Below are 23,988 nucleotides of genomic sequence, written 5' to 3' on the forward strand. Positions count from 1 at the left end.
CAGGTCTTTTTGGCCAATATCAATTTGATTGATCATAAAAGTGATGGATTTAAAATTTAATGATCCCAAAATAATTAAGTAATCAACCACTTCTTTTTTTTCAAAAGAAAATTGTATTCATTGCTCAAAAGGATATATAAGAAACACATGGACTTCATATCAAAACAACTTGAAGCATAATAAAGCCAAAAATACTATAAAACAAAGCTAAATCTAGAAAACAAATAGGATCAACAGAGCACCAGCATGATTAAGTATGCACTCGTTCTATAAGAGTAGAATTGTCAAGCAAGTTAATCGGCAACCAATTACTAGATCTTGTATTATCATCGGTGATGAGCTCACATCATAAACTCATTCTCTAGCAACTATGGCATTGCTAGTTGGCAATATGTGCCTAAATTCGGCTTCCTCTACACTATCTCCATATAGAGATAATCAAAATAAATGAAAAAACACAGATCTAACATTTGAAAGAGAAAATTTTTGTGGTTCAGTGAGATGCCAAAGCTATTATGATCACCATTGAAGTTGGAGGCATAACATAGTACACGAACAAAATATAGGGGTGTCGAATTTACGAAAACATAGTTATGAAAATCACAAATCTAGAGCGGAAGAGCATAAGTCCTTAGATTAGAGAAGTTTAAACTCTCAGATCTAAATTGGGAGAAGAGAACTCTCAAATTTAGATTGGAAGAAAAGAAAAATAAGAAACAAATGAGAATACACAAACAAAATTAATAAGATGGGCAAGGAAAGGCTAAAACCCTCCTCCTTCGCTAAAGGCTGAAAAAGATGGAGAGAGAAGAGAAAAAGGGAGAGAAAAAGACTTTTTGACTACTTACATATTGGATTAATACCACCAAAAAAAAAAAAAACTCCAAAATGATATATCTTTAGCAAATTTATTGCAAATTAATTTCTAAACCGGCACAGTTATGACAAATTTATACAAAACTAATTTTTTTTACCATCAACAATCCCAAACTAATATATTTGTGATAAATTTACCCTCTATTAAATTCCATTAAATTAGATTACCACCATGAAAAACCATAAACGAAGGATAAAACCCCAAACCGATATATCCATCGATAGCTACATGTCATCTAATTCATTAATTTGACGATAAAATTTAGTAGAAACTAAAAGAATGTAAATTTGTTACAAGAGTACTAGTTTGAGATTTTTTTTGGTTAAAAAATTGACTTGAATAAATTTGTCATAAGTATATCAGTTTGAAATTTTTTATGGTATTAATTTTACATATTTTCAGCCACATTACATACACAAAAAGGATGCAATTTTCCATATCACAAGGACAAGGTTGATATGGACTTTAATTAAAAACTCTGTAATTACCAAATGATGGACAATCACAAGAAGACCTAATTATGAGCTTGATGGTTTGACAAGCCTAATAGGCCACCTTTGCGTTGAGCTAAATAATGCCTTTTGGACTTGCGGTGTAAGAGCAGCGTCATATTCAATAAGCTTTTCCAAGGCTGACAAACACTTGTAAGTGACTCCATTTCTGCGGTTGGCTCATTGCTCAGCTAGGCTGGCCTTTTTTTGCAAATGAAATCTCAACATTTTTCGAGTCATGAGTGAGTTTGGACAAGACTCATTAGGCTTGAAATTGAGTTTGATTGTCGAACCTCTAATTTTTCTATGGTTCCTAATTGAGCCTACTATGTAAAGCTTCGGGTTCATCCATTACATCCTCAAGACCATTTGTTAATTATTACATTCCCTAATTTCTCGTATGCATCATATTGAAGCTCAGTAATAACATGGGTGAGCGTGAAGTAACATGACATGGCAACCATGAATAAATTTATTGACCAGTGCTTCCAAAATCTTATTAAGCTAAGAAACTTTATAGTATTTAAAATGTATTAACTGTAATTGTAAACTGTGTATTTAGTGTTTTATACATAAAAAGTTTCCTACAAAGTATGCTTAATAAATGTCATGAAGGCACTCCTAAACGAGATTCAAATATAATATCGGTAACATGTAAATGACTTCTTCTACTCTTTTAAAAAAATTGTGTATTCCTCTTGGCCTTTTAACAGTAGCAACAGTTACTTCACACCTAGAATTCATTGAAACATGAACAAACATGTTTTTCAATGACACAAAGGGACATTATTCAAAGCGAACCCTAATTGTTTTTCCTCAATTCGTGGAATAACTTAACCTATAAAATGTTGTAAATTTGCAAATAATGCAATCCTTGAGTGTATTGACCCAAAAATGTCCTTGCATGTACCCCATATTAAAGCAAATAGTTAAAATACAAGTCAAACATCTTAACCGGGTCGTTAAATCTTAATGATTAGTTTTAATTTGTTCACTTGACTTATTAAACAACCGAAAATGTGTTATCTTAATTCCACAATGCTTTCATGTTCGGATGCTCATTTTAACTGGCCTTTTTTTATCCATGTCGTGGTCCTGCCCTACTCCTTAAAAAGACAATCCACGTTTTGGCGACACGGGAAATTGACCACGCCAATCAAGAGAAATTCAATGTAGGCTTGAACAAGTACAAATTACAACAATAATCTACGGCCTAAGATATATAATATGATGCAACTATTAATGACCCTTTTTACTATTTCACCGCATACTTTTTTCTGCAACATGGATCTCATATCGAATTGTTTACGATTTAATCATAGCGTCACATAACAAAAGTCTCATGCCGCACGAAGAGAGGCCGCAATCGATTGGACACCATTCCAATTTCCCCCATTAAAAAAACCATTGTTAAAAGTAGGGAAAAGGAAGGTTAAGATTATCCCCACCATGCAAACGGCCTCCACAAGACAGAATCATGGCCAGTCTGATCATAAGACGCAGTCGCGAACGGCACATCTGGAGCCCTAAGGAAAGCGACCGGGAGGAAGATGACTGATTTTGCGGTCAAGATTGGAGCCCGCCCCGCTTTTAACATTTATATAATTGAAAAACCCTCCCACGGCAGGGTATTTTTTTTTTTTAATTCATTTATTAGGGGACATAAGCTTCTTGAGAAATGAGGTCAGTTTTATTCATATAAAAATTGATCCGACTAACATATTGCGCGCACCTTTCCTCAACCTCTCGCGCATTTTTGATGATATATGTATGTCGGGACGCGAGAGAGAAGGAAAGAGAGAGCAGGAGAGAGAAGGGGACGTGCGACCCACCATTTCACGCGCACGCGACCCCACAGCGCAAACCCTAATTCCCAACACCATTACCATCTTCTTCTTCTTCTGCTTCTTCTGCTCCTCCTCCTCCTCCTCCTTCTCCTCCTCCTCCTCCTCCTTCTCCTTCTTCTTCTTCTTCTTTACCTTCTCTCTTCTCCCTGACCGCATCACTTTTGTATTCTTGTGGGGGAGACAAGAGTTTAAAGAAGAACCACGCACCCCATACGCAAGCCAAAGCGGGGTTTGTAAAGAAAACCCAGAAAGAAAAGAAAAAAAACAGAGGGAGAGCGAGAGATTCTCGCTTACTTAAGCCGTGGTTTTTTCCTTTTCATACTCTCTCTCTCTCTCTCTCTCTCGTGCTTGCTTCGTCACTTTTCACTGTCCCTTAGCTTTCTCAAATCGTTCGCCTTCTTTAACCTCTACTACCTTTTCCTCTTTCTGTTTCTCTCCAACTCTGTCCAACATCTGCCTTCTTGGGAAAGATCGCTAGAACTAGCGGTCTCTTCTGGGGAGGTCTTCTCTTTGTCACATCTCTCTTCACTTTTTGCAGCGATTTTGCTTCTTCTCCTCGTTGAGCTTTTGCATAGAGAAGAAGTGAATTGACACAGATAGATCTGGGGGTCCATAAGGAATTCAAGTGCTGATCAATCCTATAGTTTCGACAGCACATAGTTTGCTCAATTTTTTTTCCGCGAGGAAGAGGAATCATGTCAAATCCATGGTGGACAGGGCAGGTCGGGCTCCCCGGAGTCGAGACGGCGACGAGCTCCTCGCCAGCGAAAAAGCCTGATCTAGGGATCTCCATGAATGACAACAGCGGAGGAGGCGGTGTCGGGGAGGAAGACGAGAGAGAAAACAGCGATGAGCCAAAGGAAGGAGCTGTCGAGGCCGCCTCTCGGAGGCCAAGGGGCCGTCCGCCGGGCTCCAAGAATAAGCCGAAGCCGCCGATCTTTGTGACAAGAGATAGTCCTAACGCGCTTCGGAGCCATGTGATGGAGATAGCCAACGGCGCAGATATAGCTGAGAGCGTGGCCCAGTTCGCCAGACGGCGACAGAGGGGTGTCTGCGTGCTTAGCGGGAGCGGCACAGTCACCAATGTCACACTCCGGCAACCCACAGCCCCAGGGGCGGTCATGGCCCTTCACGGCCGCTTCGAGATCCTCTCCCTCACCGGGGCCTTTTTACCTGGTCCTGCCCCGCCAGGGTCAACTGGATTGACCATATACCTAGCTGGAGGACAAGGTCAAGTGGTTGGCGGAAGCGTCGTGGGCTCGCTCGTGGCTTCGGGGCCTGTCATGGTGATCGCAGCGACCTTTTCTAATGCAACTTACGAGAGACTGCCCTTGGAGGAGGACGAGGAAGCGGGCAGCGGACAAGGGCAGCTGGTGAGTGGCTCGCCACCGGGGATTGGTGGCGGCGGGGGACAGCAGCAAGGGGGGATGGCGGACCCCTCATCGATGCCGGTGTACAATTTGCCTCCGAATTTGCTTCCAAATGGTGGACAATTGAACCATGAGGCTTATGGTTGGACCCATGGCCGGCCAACTTATGGCTAGAAAAGGATAATTTAGAGAAGTCGTGAGGACAAGAGGGAGAGGGGGAAATAGAGAGAGCTTCAGGTCAGCTACTTTATCTTGTATTGTGTCAGGGATATGGAAAAACAACTTGCTCATGTCTTTTTCATATTTTGTATATTAAACCATGACTATCATCATTTTGGTACTTCTTTATGTGCAAATCAAGGCAAGGGTTTTATTTCAATTTCCTTCAATTATTTTAGTTTTCACAACTTTTCCACTGATTTTTGTGTTTCACTCCATAAAATACTCCTCCTTTCTATGCTAATCTCTTCATACCGTTGCATAAAACTTAGAGCAGTCAGGAGCAAAACTAATACTTTAAATCCAGTCTATTGAGTATTTCATTTAAAGCCTTGAATAGTGACAACTGTAATTCATTTAATTTCTGCATATGCAATTTGCAAGGAGTTCCATGTAGATCTGACCCTGGCTAACTTCATGTACTTCAGTATTTTCTTAGTTAGTAATTATAGCAAAGTTTACATAAGCGACTTTATACACTATTGAATTGAGAGAGTGGATGTTATAATCTTCAATACAGGGGCAGAAAAGGTCGCTTGTGTAAATTTCTTTTATGCTGGCGGTATATCATCTATTATTTCTTTTTAAAATATGCTATTACTCAATTTTCAAAGAGTGTTGGTATGTATTGTAACTCTATTTATTGGTCTGCTCTTAGGACAATCGTTAAGAAGAGCTAAGATAAAAATATTGAAGGCTTCTTGATCATGGAAATAGCTTGATTAATTATTCCAATTATTTTCTTCACCTTTTCTCTTCCTCCTCTTCAATTTTCTTTTCTGGCAGAGCTGAAGTTTTCTTATTTTTCCAACCTCCTCTCTAACATAAATTTTTTTTTGTATATCTTTGTGTCTCGTAATTAATCCATGATCATGGCTTTTTTTTTTTGGGGGGGAGGCTTGTCCCTGAAGAACATGCTCTTCTTGCTACTGAATTTCACTTTGAATCTGATAGACTTGGAGCTTGAAGGGAACTACACATATTACAGTTAGAGTGAACCTAGCCAATTAAGCGAAAAATCTGGAGATGTCTTCTCAAGAATTCTCAAGTCCCACAAACATTGACTTCTGGTTCTGGTGGCCTCTTAGTTGCAAACATCATTCTTCGAGCAAAGCGTGTGCAGCTTTAGGCGATGAACTGATGATAAGTTGCTAAAATAGATCCAAACATAGTGACTTTTTGAGAGGAAAGAGATAACTTCAGAATAAGCAGTTCCTCATTTGCCAATTTCTAAGCAAACATTTGAAGGATTTGGGCGTTTTATCCAAGATTATATACTAATCAACTACTGCATTAGACTATGGCTGAAACATCAGCAGACCCAATTTTTCTGCACTTTTCAACATAAAAATTAACCCAAAGTTGTTCAGAAAAGGTATGCTCCTGGTGCATGCTTTAGTTTGCTAGATGAGAGCACATTAGATACAAAATCTAATTTACTAGTGTGGAATTTGACACTTAGGACGATGACTAGTAGTGATCCAGAAGTCGAGATTTTCACTTGTTAAAACAGCAATGGACGCTTGCATTCAGCATAAAAGAGCCATTTTTCTGGAGCTAGTTAATGCTTTTACCAGTATAGTAGCAGGTCCTATCCATTGCAATTATTCGATTGTACTTATGATCACTAACTTAAATGATGCTTTTTGCGATGTGGGAAATATTGTCTAGCTGGAAGAATACAGGCAAACTAAATATATATGATGATGAAAGTAATCAGAATGAGGGAACATACTCAAATCTCAGATTAGAAAGATTAACTGCATCATCTGTTATCGATGCTTCAATCATGTGTAGACTCAAACTGCAAAATATTTTTTAAAACTAGTTGTATGATCACCCAAATGCAGGAAAAAAGCAAACGTATAATCACGCATGTTGAGTTTCATTCAGTGATGTTTCAATCATGTTTCGCATACATCTATGTCTACATCCTGTAAATTACTCTTTGTTCAAACAACGAGACCTAAAATAGATCTTTTCAGCTGATTAGGCTTCCACAATCCGTACGGACATATTATATGTTTTGTTTTTAAAGGTTTTGTATATTGGATAATCAAGCACCACTTTATGCCTGAGATCAGTATTGTGCCCTTAAAAGGATGTTTTTCTTTTCTTGACATACTCAAAGGATCCTAGAGTTGAGCAGCAAGGAGGACCCTCTTCACATGCCTTCACATGTCAATGTTAATCATATATGATTAAAAAATTAACACTAGCTCTTTTTCTTTCTTGCAACATTCCAGTGGTAAAGCACCAGTACCCATTGAGCCCACCTAGGGTTTTAAAATGTCCAATTGTACGATTTAAATAATTAAACCCGCCGACGATGAGGAACGACAATTAATGTAGTCGCCTCGGCTCCTATCAACTGTCATTTTTAATTGATTTTTGTCAACAACTCCAAACCCTAGATTAATGTTTTTTGTTTTTTTGGTAAAGAACCCTAGATTAATTTTTCAGCCTAAACATGCCAGTAAATGAACTTTGAATTGGATTCTGTGGAACCAGAGTAAACTAATGTGGACCATTGAAACGGAGCCTTTCTTGTTCATTATAAAAGTGATGAGCAGCTAAGTTTTAAAATATGGCCACTGGTAATGGAGAATCATGCATCAGCAAAGGGGAAATTCAATGGCATTTTGCTTTGCCAAGTTCCCTTGATGCCGAATATCTTTATTCGATCAGGAGGCGCATTTGCCGTGAAGTACACGTCGTCTATTTCGTCACGATTAGGTGCAATTTGACCTAACTTTCAAAAAACAATTATGTTAATCTTCTCTTTAGTTAAAGCGTCTCTCCATTTTCGGGCCGACGGCCAATCACAATGCAGGAAATTCCCTATTGTTGAGGATGTGGTGGTCATTCATTCTGCAAGTGCCAAAGTATAGGTCAAACAATTCACCTGTCTCAACACAATCTTCAGGTAAATCATGATTAATATTCCTCAAACAACATAATTATATTAGCTAGGTGACAATCAACTCCTTTAAGTAAAATCTAATGTTAGATTCATGGGAAGAGGTGAATCAGTTAAAAAAACATTAGCAGGAGAAATATTCAAAAAGAACAACCTTCCTGTTGGGTAATCATATGTTTAGCAAAGTAAAACATTAATAAATTAGCAACTAAACAATGATCCCTTTGACAATGTTTCTACAGCTTATGATAATTACTAATTAATTGGGAATATTTCGCATCCTAGCCAGCCAAATCATGGTTTGTTACATGTATAAAAGAACTATGCAAAGCATCTTGTTGCCTCTCTGCATAGACAGCTCACTGTGTTTAACAAGGAGATTGTTGATGTCAGAAAAAACAGTATAATCCTTCGTTGCTAGCTAGAAATTTAATCATTCTCGATTAGTTCAATTTTACAGTAAAGATGATGCAGTTATTGTATGATCAGGGTTATCAAAATGACGATTTGAAGCTATCCGAAATGATGACAAGTTTTGGTTTTAGGGCACTATAAATAACGACTGAACTAATCAAACTAAGGAGAATCTTCAATAAGAAAGGTTATTACTGAATAGAACAGTAAGTTGCTGATAAATGTTCTGTTAATAGATATGGTTAAAAAAAAATCATCATTTTGACCAAAAAAAGAAAACTGCGATACATATGCAGTTCTAATCAAATGTGAGAGTACTTGCGATGAATAACTGTACTTAAATAGTTTCGGCTCTGAAGGTCAATGAAGGATAGGCCAAAAATGCAAGGAGTGGTTAAGGACTAGAATGTCTCTGAATAGTACTTTCGAACCTTTTTTGGCTAAAGTAGTGAATAATATATGTAGAAAAATGAGAAACATAAATTATATGTGAGCGAATTTATTAACTTAACAAAGTGGAAGATCCCGTACAGCCTCATGATAGTAGGCAACTCCATCTTCTTCATTTTTCTTTTTTATATGTGATTCCATCTTCTGCATAATAATATTATGATAATATGACTATTTTCGTGCGTATTAATTTTCACCCATGTCCTCCTGCTATGTATATATATAAGCAGAAAATGGAAATGAAACGGAACTACAAGATAGACTGCATATAGAGCATGAAGCTTAACCTGCAGAACTTCCTTGGGAATGCATCTGCAAAATGGTAACCAAGTTCCCAAGCCAAATGAAAAGTTCTCAAAGAGATGGAAACTTGCATATGTCTCATTGTGAGTTAGCAACCAACGGTTGGTTGAGCCTCAACATCCACCCTAAACCTACGGTTGTTTCGATGCTTCAAAATCAAGTTTGCAAAATCGATGTATTGACTACGAGCGAAAATTTAAATAACCGGCTCATATTCAACACCAGAAAAAAGGAGTCTCCCGCGCGAATCCAATCACCAGGATGACTCGTTACACGGAGTAATATCACGACAAGAGTTTCAAGCATCCATGAGGTCGCCTCGCTTTCTTGACCATCGTTGGTTTGAAGGGTTCAACTGGACTAGGGCAAAAAGATGGCGCAAGTTCCATGCGGAGCAACCTCACGACCCCTCGAGATTCTCAAGGGAGAGGGGGGGCATTCACGGGAACAGGAAAGATGGGAAAACGACAAGGAGGGGAATGTGGAAAACGACAGAGCTCCGGTCGGCAAAACGAGGGAGGTGTGCACCGGGGGTAGTTGACCTTTGACCTGGTGGGAGGGCTGACGATGATGCCAGCTGCAGAAACCCCCGGAAGACCCGCCGGGGAGGGAGGGAGGGAGGGAGGTAGGGAGGGAGGGAGGCGCGTCCCGGTGCAGTTGCGTCCTGCTTGGGGAATCCCGCCGTAACGTCGTCGCTCTCCCACAGGGACTTTGCAATTTGTCGCACCTCCATTTTCGGTTTTCCAACGTTTGAGAAAAGTTCTCGTGATTCGGCGGACAGTCACATCACTGGATTGGCGGTCTTTCTTCTTGGTTCTGGTGATGATCAAGCCCCCGGTTCGTGCAGTCGGACCGGTCTTATTCGGGGAGCCACCGACCAGCTAGAACCGGCCGGTTGCTTGGCCAAGTTGGTGAATCAGCCAGCTCGAGTCTCAGTTTCAAAAGACTTGAAATTTATTTGGCTTAGACCTATCTGTTCATTCTCCCTAAAAAAAAGGGAGGCTCCTTTGTTTTTCGGAAAAAAATGAAGGTTCAAGTATTGAGCGAGATAAATCTACTAACCAGAATCTCTCGCTCCTCCTCTCGTTCATGTTAGAGTTTCCTCTCGCGTAATGTTCGAGTTTTTCGCCATGTCTTCATCTTCCTCAGCTCTTCGTCTGATCTTTGCGTTCTATTTGAACCACTGGTGCTCCTCGCAATTTCTACCCTAAATGTTTATGTTCCTCTTTACCTCTTCCGCATGCACACTTTCTTTCCTTCTTTCCAGTCATCACCTTCCCCTCGTTCCGTTGTTTCTTTCGTCTCTCTCAAATACCAGTTCTTTCTGCTTTGCATGTTGCCGATCTGTAACATGCAACTCTTGCATTCTTAGTTTCGGTCATCTTCTTTTCAAATTATCCATCCTAGTGTTCTTCGGTTACTCTACCAATGGATGAAAGGGACGATACCTCCAGAATAGCTTCCCTATGCAATCGCCTTGGTCGATTATGCTCAGAACAAGAGTTGGAGGTTTGGGATGATCTCCCTGCATCGGCCAAACTGCAGGATTGTCGCCTTATACTGGTGGGTAATGTTTTTACCAATCCCTCTGTGAATGTATCAGCATTTCATGTTGCGATGAAGAAAGCCTGGAGAGTGGATCATGTAAAGATAACTTCAGCAGATACAAGGTTGTATATAATTAAATTTCGAACTAAAATGGAAAAAAGGCGCGTTCTGGATGGTAGCCCTTGGTTATTTTCCGGTCAATTGGTTAACCTACGACCATGGCGACCAAATACTCCCTTACAACACTATAATTTTAGTAAATGTCTGTTTTGGGTGCATGTTATTGGCTTACCTTTGGAGTGGACTTCTCCTCCTATTTTGCGTAGAGCGGTCTCCCAGCTAGGTAAAGTTCAGGAAGTGAAAACTGACATCTCTGCAAGAATAAGGATTGAATTAGATTTGAAAGAACCTTTGAAAACTGGAAAACTCATAAGTATTGAAGGCAAAACTCTATGGCTTGAGTTTCGGTATGAGAGATTGTCACATTACTGCTACTCCTGTGGAAGGCTCGGTCATTATGCTGCTTCATGTCCGGAGGTCCCTTATGATGAAGCCCAATTTGATGGTCGGGACACGATGATCTATGGACCTTGGCTTAGAGCTGAGCTTAAACAATTTAGCCCTTACTGGGATGCTTTTTACCACCCTCAAGCTCCAGTTGAGCCAATGGAAGAGACAGTACCTAAAACTCCTCCTCCAAAACAGCCTGCCCTCCTAGCTCTACCTTCTATCCCTGCCACGGTGGATGCAACTTCGACTCCTGTTATACATCAAGAGACTTCCAGACTCTTGAATATTGCCAATCCTACTGCTATCACTACAGATTTAGTACCTGTAGCAGTAAAGATGAAAAATACTCAGACCTTTCCAGTGGATAAGCAACAACAGAAGAGATCTAAGATTCCTCGCCCAATGCCATTTGGGGGTTCCAGTAAAAAATCGAAAAGATATTCACCATATGATGTTACACTTCCCTCATCTACAGTTTTTGATGAGTCCCTCCTTCTGGATGCCCCAGTTTTGGAGGTACCTCTCCCTGATCTTCGGGCTTTGGTGGCTGGCCCTCAACAGCCACCGTGTTCCCAATGAAACTCCTGAGTTGGAATTGTCAGGGGTTGGGCAATCCCCTGACAATTCAAGCATTAAAGGCGATGGTAGCCTGTGATAAGCCCGATATCGTGTTCTTAATGGAAACGAAGCATGATCAACAATTTGTGACTAGGTTACAATGTAAGTTTAAATTTACTCACTCTTTTGTGAAGGATCTAGTTGGCTTTAAGGGTGGTCTTGCTCTGTTTTGGAATGACAATTTTGAAGTTACTCTTGTACATATGGATGCTCAGTTTGTTGATTTCATCGCCCGTGATCCTAGGACAACAGCCTCTATGCATATCACTTGCTTGCATGCTCCTCCACTATATCAGCTCCGTCAAGACTTCTGGGATACCATAAGAATCATCCACGCTGCAAATCATTTACCTTGGCTGTGTCTCGGTGATTTCAACGACTTTCTTTCTCCCTGGGAGAAGATGGGCAAGAGACCGGCATCCACTTCGCGAACAACCTCTTTTCGGAATGTAATTAATGATTGTGCCCTTCTAGAACTCCAAAGTAAGGGTTGCGAATTTACCTGGTCCAATAACCGTGAAGGGGATGATCTAGTAAAGGAGAAGATTGATCGGGTGTTTTGTTCACTGGAATGGCTGACGTCTTACCCTTTTGCAGAAGTATATGCCCTACCTCCTGTTGGCTCGGATCACCGTCCTTTGTTGCTGCAAGCTCGTCCACCATCTGTCAGGCGCGCAAAGATGTTTCAATACGAAGCATTCTGGAATCAAGATAATGAGTGTCATGACATAGTTACACAGGCATGGGAAAACAGTAGTACCTCATTGCTTTCCAAGTTACAGGCAGTTGCTACCCGATTAACCAGCTGGAGCAGAGCCTGGTTCAGCAATTGTCATCAACGCATATCTTACTTGCAATCTCAACTGCAAACAATTATCAATCGACCATCCTATCAGGAAGGGGAAAAAGAGCACGCTAATGCTATTAGATGTGAAATTCAGAAACTATGGATTCAAGAGGAACAATTCTGGGCTATGCGTTCTCGTATTCAATGGTTGAAATGGGGAGATCATAATTCAAAGTTTTTTCATGCCTACACTATGCAACGACGCCAACGCAATAGAATTACTATGCTTGTCGATACTCACCACCAGTGGATTAGAGAACTAGAACAGCTCAAAGAACTTACTCAGGGATTCTTCTCTCAGCTGTACAGGTCTGTGGGCTATCGGGATTTTCGTCCTTTCTTAGAGCAATGTCCACCAGTGGTAACACCTGAAATGAATAACCACTTGATGAGTCGGGTAATAGAGGAGGAGATTTACCAAGCAACTTGTCAGTTGGGAGCTTCGAAGTCTCCTGGTCCTGATGGTCTCCCTGGACTCTTCTATCGGCATCACTGGAATGTTATCAAATCAACCGTTATTCAAACAGTTCAAGACTTTTTCGACACAGGTAGTATGCCTACAAGACTAAACAGAACGATCATTGCCCTAATCCCAAAATTTCAGCATCCGGAAAGTATTGAACAGTACCGTCCTATAAGTCTTTGCAACTTCGCTTATAAGATCATTTCAAAGATTATGGCTAATAGACTTAAACCATGGCTATCTACTTTGATCTCCAAAGAGCAAGCAGCTTTTATCAGCAACCGACAGATACAGGACAACATTATGGTGGTTCAAGAAGTCATGCATCAATTTAAAGTGCGAGCATGTAAGAAACGTTTCAACCTTATGCTAAAAACAGACATGCAAAAGCCTACGATAGGGTTGAATGGGACTTTTTAGAGGCCTATTTGAAGCATTTGGGCTTTCACGACAGTTGGGTTACTCAGGTTATGGCTTGTGTTACTACAGTCTCCTTTAGCATTCGCTTTAATGGTGAACAACTCCCTTACTTTAAGCCTACTAGAGGGCTGCGCCAAGGTGATCCCCTTTCTCCATATCTCTTCATTTTACTTGCCAATGCCCTATCTGCTACTTTCACTCAAGCTGTGGACATGGGTCATATTAAGGGGGTTCAATTTAATAGAGACTGTCCTAAGTTATCTTACCTATTTTTTGCTGATGACTCAGTATTTTTCCTTCGAGCCACACTTTCTGAATGTCATAACCTTGCTAACCTCCTAAACCAATATTGTTTCGCCACAGGCCAGCTCATAAATCGAAACAAATCTGGTGTGTTCTTTAGCAAAAACTGTCCTAATTCTTTACAACATAACCTAGCACAAGAACTCAGGGTCCCTATTCTCAGTAAGTATGGAAAATACCTGGGCATTCCCTCGGATTGGGGCCAATCCAAGAGGGAGATGTTCTCATGGATCCTGGCAAAGTAAATGCTAAGTTAGCAGGTTGGCGAGACCAATTTTTATCGAAAAGTGGCAAGGAGATCTTACTGAAATCAGTAATACAGGCCTTACCGCAGTATGCCATGTCTATCTTCAAGCTTCCGTTGTCTCTCTGCAGATTGATAGAAAAGAAGATCTCAGCATTCTGGTGGAGTAAACATAACAGTCAATCAGGCATTCACTGGAAAAACTGGTCAGAATTAAAGCTTTCAAAAGTTTCAGGGGGATGGGATTTCGAGATTTAATTAACCTTAACAAAGCTATGCTTGGAAAGCAAGCTTGGCGTCTTTTTCAGCAACCTCAAGCTATCTGGAGTCAGCTCTTTAAAGGTTTATACTTTAGATATTCCTCCTTCCAAACTGCTAACTCAGGACATCGTCCTTCTTGGGGGTGGCAGAGCTTATTGAAAGGTCGTGAAGTAATTACTCCTAAACTACGTTGGTTAGTCGGGGATGGGTTGCAGATACATATTAGAGAAGATAATTGGTTACCACAAGGTCGGATAGGAGGCTTACCTGCGGAGGGAGAACCAGAACTAGTTGCTGATCTCATTGATTCCCAGCACTCTGAATGGAAGTCTTCCTATGTTACTTCATTTTTCGATGTCCAGGTTAGTGCAGCCATCCTCAATACTCCTATCAATCCGTCTCTCCATCATGATCAACTTGTTTGGACAGAGACACCTTTTGGTACCTACACAGTGAAGAGTTGTCATCATTATCTCTCTTTAAAATCTCAGCAACCAATTCATACACCATCATCCTCTTATACTAACCCGCCCATGTTATGGAGGAAAATTTGGCATATGCATACAGTTCCCAAGCTTAAGGTTTTTCTATGGTTAGCTTGCAAAAATGCACTAGCTACAAAACACAATCTCTATCAACGACATATCATCCCGCATCCCTATTGTACTCTCTGCAATAATTCTGTCCCAGAAACAATAGAGCATCTGTTTTTCTTTTGCCCTTGGACTTATGACATTTGGAATCATGAAGAAATCAGAGTCAGTATATCACCTACCTCAGTTAGCCGATTCGATGCCTGGGTTGTTGACCGTGTTTCCCACCTACAAGCGTCTCCAAATTTTGAAGCGATCGCTCATATTCTGTGGGAGATCTGGCGACAACGCAATAACGCTGTTTTTCGTCAGATTCCGCTGGATCCTCTCCTAGTTGTCACTAATGCCCTTACCCAAAGTACCATCTTCAAGGTTATCCAACCCTCGCCACAAAAGATTCAAAACACACAGGTCAGTTTAGGGCAAGGATGGAAACCACCAGAGGAGGGTTTTATCAAGTGTAACATTGATGGGGCTTTTCACCCAGCATCGGAGACAGGCTCCATCGCTTGCATTTACAGAGACAGCAAAAGTATTTTGACAGACGTGCTTACCTGATCTGTGCCTGCTCAATCGGCATTCCAAGCCGAGATCTATGCCCTTATATCTGCTCTCCAACGGCTCATCCGAAGGGACTCCATCTTCAGCAATTTGTGATCGAATCTGATTGCTTGCTGTTGGTGGAGATCGTTCGGACGAAACAGCAGCCGCCATGGAAGGATCGTCATCTTTTCGTGATTCTCAGCGATCTTATTCCGCAATGCCCTATCCTTTCGCTTCGACACATCCGGCGACAGGCAAACCTAGCAGCTGATTGGGCTGCAAAAGCCCACCGGGATCAAGGCCCACCAACAAACTGGCTCCTCTTCCCTCCGCCTAGTTTCCTTAATATTCTCTCTTCGGATGCTTCGGCACTAGCTTGTATTAATCTCTAATATATTATAAGTTGTCTTTCGACCAAAAAAAAAAAAAAAAAAGTATTGAGCCAGATAAAGAGCCAATCCCTCGACCCTAATCCGCGGGTGCTTGTTCCGATGGCAATTCATGCAATTTATTTCCTTTGAAATTTTTTTACAAAGTTCACAACAATAAAAGAAAGAAATGATTTTTGGGGGCAAAAGTACACTTTAAGTGCCAAAAGTTGGCATAAATGGACACTTAAGTGCTAAAAGTTACGAAAATAACACTAAAGTGCCAAAATTAGAAAGAAATTGATTATTTAAATACAAATCCGGCCAAAATTCAACCAAAATACTAACATACGCAATTTCTGGCGCAATAAATGCAAAATGGCGTCATTTTGCAAGCTGACGTGACTAGACAATACAAAAACGATGTCGTTTTGGTTCGACGTGATAAAAAATTAATATAAAAATTAATATAATTTAATTTAAAACTAAATTTATTTAAAACATTTAAAAATACAAATACAAATATTAAAAAAAAAATTTTAAAAAGGGGGAGGGGAGGGTTGGCCGGGGTCACCGGGCCCAGCCAAGGGTCGGCAACCCCAGCCAACCCTCCCCCTCCGTCGCCAACCCTTCTGGCGACGGCGGTTGAGAGCCGAGCCCTCAACCGCCTCCTTTTTTTTAATTTTTTTTTTTAATTTTTTAATTTTTTTAATATTTGTATTTTAATTTTTAAATGTTTTAAATAAATTTAATTTTAAATTTAATTTAATTAATTTTTATAGTAATTTTTTACCACGTCAACACCAAAACGACGCCGTTTGCACTCGCTTCATTGAAAATTGACACCTTAGCGTTTTGGCGGATTTTGGCGAAATTGGCACTTAAGTAATCCATTTTGCTCCATTTTGGTACTTAAGTGTCACTTTCGTAACTTTTGGCACTTAAGTATCAATTTATACTAACTTTTAGCACTTCAGGGTCCGGTGTCAATTTTTGGGCTCATTTTGAAAATCGATCATCGATTTTGAACTTAGGCTCAATCAATCGGAACTTAGGATGACCCAATTCCAAACTTCAAATATACATATAAAATAAATTCATAAATCTATTCTATTAATATCAATTTAGTTTTAAACTTTTCAATTAAACCAATTTTAATCCTAAACTTTTTTTCATATTGATATTAATTCAGTTTATCTGACCAATTTAAAACCGGAAATTGCTAACGTGGATGTCAAGCGTCCGACGTGGTATAGCTAGTGCTAACACACACATTTTTAATATATTTTTTTTCCAATTTTTAAATATTTTTTTCTTCTCCCTTTTCTTTTCCTTTTCTTTTTCGAGTGGCTGATCACAACCATGGCTAGCGAAGGCTAGCCTCACCTAGGCGAGGTCACCCTCACCAAGCCAAGGGTGAGCATTGATCGTCCAGGTGAGCTAGGCAGCCTCACCCTCACCACGCCTAGGCGACCTCACCACACCACGCCTAGGTGAGGGTGAGGCCCAATGAGGCGTAGCAAGGCTTCATTGGGCTAGGTGAGGGTTGACCTTGCTAGATTTGGCGAGGGGAGCCTCATCTGGATGGCCAACTCTCACCCTCGGCCCAGCAAGGCCAACCCTCATCAACCATGGCTGTGAGGCCATTGGCAAAAAGAAATGAGAAAGAAAAAAGAATTCAATAATTTACTTTAAGAATTCAAAAAAATATTTAAAATATTATTAACAACGTTCACGTTAGCACCAATCCACACTGCGAATGTTCATATTAGCAATTTCCAGTCTAAATTATTCATATGAATTGAATTGCTACAAATATAAAAAGATTTAGGATTAAATTGATCAAATTGAAAAATTTAGGACCGAATTGGTAGTAATGCAATAGGCTTAGGAATTTTTGGTATTTTTCCTCTAGGAGGTTTAAGAAGCAGATTGAGCCCCAAAAAAAAAAAAAAAAATGTAGAAAAGATCTTACGAATGTCCAAGCTTTACTAAGCCAAAGATCTCTCACGATCCTAACCAAAGAGGCATCAACTTGAAAGGAGGGCTCTCTCCTTTGGGCTTCTTTGGATGTGTGATGCGGGGGAAGAGTGATGCTGAATCCAAGCTCTTGGACCTGAGTTATGGCCCAAAACACTCTTGTGAACTGTTGAGCCAGCCCTTCCTATTTTCCCTTTCCTATTTTTGGCCACCGTGAAACTCTGTAATTAAACTCCTCCAATGTCAATCCCAATTGTGCAATTAGGTATTAAACAACCTCGGCACATTCCATAGGCATTGTCGAAGGATTTAGTAAGATGAATCGCAAAGTAAAAGGAAGCAGAATGCGTATCCATCTCCTGAACTCATTCTAACTACTGTACCAATCGATCAATTACCGAGGTGCACCTTTTGAAATCGAGTTTTCATCAATTATAGAGTTTGATCAATTAGTTGGTTGAACCATAAATAATTGAATTTACATCAAATTTCGCACGCTCAACTGACCTAGCTCATCCCATCAGTACAAAAAGGGTCTTCCACATTGCGACCGAGGGAGGTTTTTCGATCCATCGAACGGACAATTTTCATTCGATCTAACAGGGTCCCATAGAAAAGCAACAACTGAAAAAAGCCTTTTTAAAGAGCCAGTAAACAACTGTGAACGTGTTTCTCTGCAGAAAGACTTCACAGCTTTATATATATATATAGAGAGAGAGAGAGAGAGAGAGAGAGAGAGAGAGAGAGAGAGAGGCTTCGTGTAGTACATGCTTAAAAAGTGCAACTTGATATTGTACATGGCATAAATTTTGTGCAGTACATGCTCTTTTTTTTTTTAGAATGTGCAACTTGACATCATATATGGCATAGATTTTGTTCTCTCTCTCTCTCTAACACATGAAAAGATTCCGCCTTTAGCAAAGAAAAAATGCGTCACTGCCACTTACATTCAGTGATCACCTGCTCAAGAAAGTAAACGAATAAAGAATCATGCTACCTCAGAGTGCTGTGCCAAACTGTTGACTTCTATGTAAACTACAATCCAGAAACGCTCGACCCACGTCTGATACCCGAGACAAATAACTCTTGCCGTGGTGCTACTACCTGTAATCAAATTTTTTAAGGAACTTCAGCAAGCTTCACGCAACAACCAGATGCACGCAGACTTAACTTAGACACTCACATTGCCATGTGCCGTAATAAGTTTCATCCACACAGAACTTCTACTGCATGTATTTAACGCCTGTTGCTCAAGAACACAGCAGAAGGGATGGTGCACGACTAAACAATTTGGGTCCACGCTATTAACAGCTCGACCGGTCCAGAATGCTCCAGTATTGCACCAGATCATACAAAACACGTACCCTTTTCTTTATTTTGAGAGAATGTGCACGACTGGACTGTTCATTTCTACTGCACTTTCAGATAATCTATTCTTGTGAATCTCTACATAATTCTTGTGGATCTGAATTGATCCGATGAGAATTGGAGTAAAAGCTACATTTAAGCCTATTGGATTCTATCAATAAGCAAAAATAAAATGGTTAGTAAAGCATAGTGACTGCATTTTGTCTACATCATGCGAGAAGAATCGACACTGTCATGAGAGGGAAGTATAAGAACCGCCTATCAATGAATTCATCACCTACTACGCGTCATCATACTGCTTCCCCTGCTCGCTGCAATACTCGTCGAAGTTCATCGGCCACCCCTTGCAGGACTACCGGTTTCCATAGCACACCATTCATTCCCATCTGTAGGCATCTTTCCCAAACATGTTCCTCAGCACTTGCCGTCAGTGCGATGATTAATGGCCAGTGACGGCTGCGATACTTCCTTATTCTCATTGCAACCTCGAAGCCGTCCATATCGGGCATATGAAGATCCAGAAAAACCACTCTGAGAGAATTATCTGTATGGCTCAGGGCAGTAAGGCATTCTAGACCCGTCGAAACTGAAGTCACCTGACAACCAAGCTTTTCAAGAAGCTTTTTGGTCACAGTCCTGTTGACAACATCATCATCTGCAAGTAGAACCCGGAGGCCTCTAAATAGAGAGTCCAAGTTTTGTTGCTCCATGTGATTTCCAGAAGGCAACATGGCTCTTCCCCGAGAATCTTGCTTTAGGAACCTGAGAACGAGTGTCATCCTCTGAGTAAGACCTCGAGAATTTGAAGCAATCCAGATATTTCCTTGCATCATCTGCACATGGTTTTCACAGATCTATAAGTTGTAAAGAGACACTTCAAATGGCTGCACAGACAAGGTCCTACCCCAAAATTTTGCTACAGAATCATCAGTTTCAAAGTACAGAAGTGCAAAGATAAGATCAAATGAGTTGTTAATAAGTATCTCAAATAAAACCCCAAGTCAAATTTCCTCATTTTCGACAGAGTCCAACCAAACAAGTTTAACAGCATGGGCAGATTCCTGAGTTAACTGCTCATTAGAAGTCTATCAAGTCTTTGAAGTTTACGGTATGTATGATGAATTATCGAGTGAAACCAAATTAACAACATACTTCACAATGATTACTCAATTTGATGATAGCATTACCTATTGCAACCAAGTTAATGACAGAGTATAGAAACATATAAATCAACCCATCGTCCAATCTGACAACAGGACAGACATTTTGATTAGCAGACTTCTGATCATTTCTTGTACTATCTGGTAATGACAAGCCTACTGTTAAGAAGGAAATATGATAAGCACTACAGTCACCCTATAGTACAGCAGCCATGAGATATCGTGCGCCCTCTTCCAAATTCCTAAATTTTTTGTGTATCCATGAAGCCCCAACCAAGTGGGTTCACTTCGCAATGACAAACCACATGGAAATAGCAAAGATAATGCAGCGAAAAATTGCATCCAAACCTAATGTGATGAGGAAACTCATGGTTGTTCAGTGAAAAATGATAAATACAAGGGAGCACAAGCACCAACCTGGACAAGCTTTTTGCAGACATTGAAGCTCAGGGTATCTTTATTGTTGTTGCTACTGCCACGACTCCAACCAGCTGAGTGCATTACAGGAATTAAGCCACCAGAAGGAGCACTTCCACTTGCAATCTCAATTTCAAATTTTACAGTTACAAACTCATTAGCCGGGCTTATCGCTTGAGGACCCCAAGTCTTATCATGCTTCACCTCAGTATCGCTCTCACAAGAGACCCGAAAAGTGACATTACCCCCTCCATCATAGATATCCAAAAGATAACCAAACATATGCAGTATCACTTGAAAAGTCCTCCTTTCGTCGCCCATAACCTGATCGGGGGGAGAACTTTTAACACTGATCTCAAAACCACAGCCCCTATAAACACAGAGGCATTTGGCAAGGTAAGAGGCTTCCTTGATCATAGCATGTAAATGAAAACGTCTCATCTCAAAAGGGAACTTCCCATCATCTTTAGCAGACATTTCCATCACGTCATTAATTAAAGTAGAGAGGACATTACTGGTCGTCGCCATTGCGTCAACAGTGAGTTTTTGTTCAGGGTTCACAGTTTCTTCTCGAAGAATCGACAGTAGGCCCACAATTGAGTGCATTGGCCTCCTCATCCCATGACTCATCACTTTTTGAAAAGAATGTCTCGCCTGACTAGCCATCATAGCTTTTCTCCTAGCTTGTTGCAAAGCGCGGTTTTGTTCTGCCAGTTTCTCTCTCATAAGCTGAGATTCTTCAAGAACTGCGGCATGAGAAAGGGCCACGGCCACCTGATCGGCAACTACTTCCACAATCTCCAGTTCCTGGTAGCTCCAATCTCTAGGATTTGCTTGTGGAAGAACCAAAACTAGTATTGCATAATGTGTATCAATCGACTGTGGTGTTCCACCTTTAAAGTTTGATGCCTGAAGCATCGGCATCCGGATTGCAGCCACAGCACCTAGCTCATCGAGCCCACCACTACTCACAACTGCCAGGGCTGAATCTGGCCTCAAAATTTTCACACCCTTGCTCTCTTTTATCTCTATCACGTCAGGATCACTGATAGTGATGGAGCGACCGTAACTCTTTCTTGAACTTCCCTTCAACTCATGGGTCATAATCATTTCTGTCCGATCATTATTTGGCATCAAAACTGCACAATTGTGCAAATCCAAAGTTTTAGAGAGCTCAACCAGAGTCGTGTACAATATCGTATGCTTATCCAGTGACTTCCTAATTTCCCGTGTCAGCATACGGACATGCCAGCTAGCCTCCTTCTGTCTCTTCATCATCTCAACCTCTTGGTCTAATTCCAATACGTTCCGTCTCAAGAAAGTTTCTCTCACCTTTACTTTGAGCAGCAGAGGTATCAAAGTCAAAAGGGCTATTGCAGTTAAACATGAGACCAGTGCGGTGAAAAACTTTGCAACTGTGAGGGACAGCATCAATTGGAATGAGTGAGGGCCATAGTAAGTCCAACCATTGAGCAAATGTGTCAAACCACAGAGGACAATAAACGCTATGAACAGAGCGAGCACCCATTTGAATGGCACATTCGACAAGCTAACAAAATATAGGAGTTCGAGTGGTATCGAAAAGTATGCCACGGCAATCAAGAAATCACTCACTCTCTGGCACTCCAAGATTCTCTCGACGGTCCAAAAGCCCTCGTCATCGCAGCAGCTATATCCATTGTCATCGGCATAAGCACGGACGGTAAGGGAAGACAGGAATAAGCCAAGAGCAACTGCTCTTAACATTGCCCCCGGAGTGAGTGCCTAAACACAATTCATCGCCCCCCAATGTTCACCTTGGAAACCAGAGGCAATCTCCAATCCGAGGTAATCGAAAAGATACCAATCTCATAGCAAGAGAAGACCAATCTGCCGAATCCCAAGACGTGTCAATCTGCGATACGAAGCAGGAGGACTAGCCCTTCATGCTTGAGATCTAGCAAGAACTGCAAACCAGAGCAGCCACAGTCCCCAGCCTCTCAAACCATATATCACCTCATTTCTCTTTCCTCCTCCCGCTCACCAGTTCTACAAAACACCCAAAAGAAAAGATCAAAAGAGAAGAAAGACAAGGCAAGAGAGAATCCCCAACAATGCTCAACCCCACAAGACAACCAACTAATCTGAAGCGAACTGCCTCCAATCGACAGAGCACAGACACCAGAATCAAAGCTGCACACGAAAAGGGCAGCTGCGAAAAACTAAAAAGGCACTCTCTTTTCTTTTCTTTTTTTTCAAACCATCAACAGTGAATCGAGAAGTAGGACGAAATGGGTACCTAAAAAGAGAACAACCGGAGATCAAAGTCGGCCTCTTTCTTGATCGCTACCCCCCGCTGAAAAAATATCAAGAACCACCAAGAAAAAGTTACCCCAAAATCCCTCCCAATCACCGAAAAGCGAAATCTCTTTCCCTCCCCCGCAGCAAAAGGAGGTGAAAAAACGCTGGAATCCCAGAAGTGGAAAGGAGGAAATAGACCCGGCGGGGGGGGGGGGGAAAAGAAAACCGGGTTTTCCTGAAAAAGAAACAGTCAAAAAAAAAAAAAAAAAAAAAAAAAAACACCACGGCCGAAACTCCCTTCCTTTCACTTATTTCTTGTCTGCAGAAAAACAAGAAGACCAAGCGGTCGCGCCGGCCCAACAGCCGCAGAAGACCGAAGAAGGGTCAGACAGGAATCCAACACTACAAGCTTCGAACTCAAGTAATTCAGACAACAACAAAAGTAGAAGATGAAGAAGAAGAAGAAGAAGAAGAGCCAAGAAAGAGAGAGAGAAGGAGGAGAGAGAAAGAGGTGGGGGGTGTGGGGTTTAAGGGAGGGGGTGGGACCCACCAAATATTACGTGAAGAGAACCTGGACGCCCTTTTTCCTCTCCCCCTTGCTAGCCTCGTCAGCCTTGGAGGACCCTAAAAAAGCATCTCCCATTTCTTTCTCTTTATTTTATTATTATCTTTTGTTCTCGGAAAAAAAAAAAAATCCGTAAAACCGGCGATTTTCTCGTCTTAATTAATTTTCATTGGGCCCAAATCGCCACTTTTCTCTGTTATTAATTAACGCCGGTCAGGACTTCAATGTCAAGTTATCTTCTTTCCTTCCCTGTCTTTTTCCCAAAACAATTTTCGTTTTGTCTAGTTGTCTTTTCCGTTGACACCGCCCTAGGTCGTTTTTCTTAAATGTCTTTTCGCATAATTTATGCCCGAACCCAAAAAATTTGAGCTTTTCGAGAATACCGTTGAAATACTCGAAACGGGTATTCTACGCTTATTTTAAGATTGATTTTCGTTTCGCAAGAGGATCTCGGACCGTCATCTCCAATGCCGAGCGTGCTCCTCATTGACGTGGTATTGAATATTCGGTCGAAATGCATACAGGTCCCCTTTACACGATAATCGACCGTGAGATGAATTTTAATATGGAACGTGCGGTGGAACTCGTGTGTTCTAATTGGATATCGGG

The 23,988-nt window shown here is 41.0% G+C and overlaps 2 protein-coding genes and 1 long non-coding RNA gene across 3 annotated transcripts; 1 reads left to right on the plus strand and 2 right to left on the minus strand.

The window, feature by feature from the left end:
* The first annotated feature begins 3,132 nt into the window (after nt 1-3,132).
* Nucleotides 3,133-4,974, plus strand: LOC104415381 (AT-hook motif nuclear-localized protein 19). Its single transcript, XM_010026672.3, has one exon. The coding sequence runs from the start codon at nt 3,911-3,913 to the stop codon at nt 4,757-4,759; it is 849 nt and encodes a 282-aa protein (XP_010024974.2). The 5' UTR covers nt 3,133-3,910; the 3' UTR covers nt 4,760-4,974.
* A 3,958-nt stretch (nt 4,975-8,932) lies between these two features.
* On the minus strand, nt 8,933-15,588 carry LOC104415383. Its single transcript, XR_005545663.1, has 13 exons — nt 14,881-15,588; nt 14,373-14,550; nt 13,930-14,002; nt 13,780-13,833; nt 12,697-12,906; nt 12,328-12,430; nt 12,155-12,230; nt 11,690-12,069; nt 11,395-11,598; nt 10,929-11,271; nt 10,732-10,812; nt 10,340-10,519; nt 8,933-10,235 (listed from the first exon to the last, which is right to left on the minus strand). It is a non-coding gene; the product is annotated as an uncharacterized LOC104415383 (long non-coding RNA).
* A 2,769-nt stretch (nt 15,589-18,357) lies between these two features.
* LOC104415384 (protein EIN4) lies at nt 18,358-23,310 on the minus strand. Its single transcript, XM_010026673.3, has 4 exons — nt 22,813-23,310; nt 20,535-22,562; nt 18,773-19,790; nt 18,358-18,693 (listed from the first exon to the last, which is right to left on the minus strand). The coding sequence occupies exons 2-3, from the start codon at nt 22,278-22,280 to the stop codon at nt 19,248-19,250; spliced, it is 2,289 nt and encodes a 762-aa protein (XP_010024975.1). The 5' UTR covers nt 22,281-22,562; nt 22,813-23,310; the 3' UTR covers nt 18,358-18,693; nt 18,773-19,247.
* Between the last annotated feature and the right edge of the window lie 678 nt (nt 23,311-23,988).

The sequence above is a fragment of the Eucalyptus grandis genome, chromosome 8 (genome assembly GCF_016545825.1).
Source record: "Eucalyptus grandis isolate ANBG69807.140 chromosome 8, ASM1654582v1, whole genome shotgun sequence".
NCBI lineage: Eukaryota > Viridiplantae > Streptophyta > Magnoliopsida > Myrtales > Myrtaceae > Eucalyptus > Eucalyptus grandis.

Excerpts from the sequence above, each read along its gene's own strand:
- LOC104415381 (XM_010026672.3), top strand. The coding sequence starts at position 3,911 with ATGTCAAATCCATGGTGGACAGGGCAGGTCGGGCTCCCCGGAGTCGAG.
- LOC104415384 (XM_010026673.3), bottom strand. The coding sequence starts at position 22,280 with ATGTTAAGAGCAGTTGCTCTTGGCTTATTCCTGTCTTCCCTTACCGTC. Across the intron at positions 19,791-20,534 it reads TCTGCAAAAAGCTTGTCCAG|ATGATGCAAGGAAATATCTG; the intron begins GTTGGTGCTTGT and ends AACCATGTGCAG.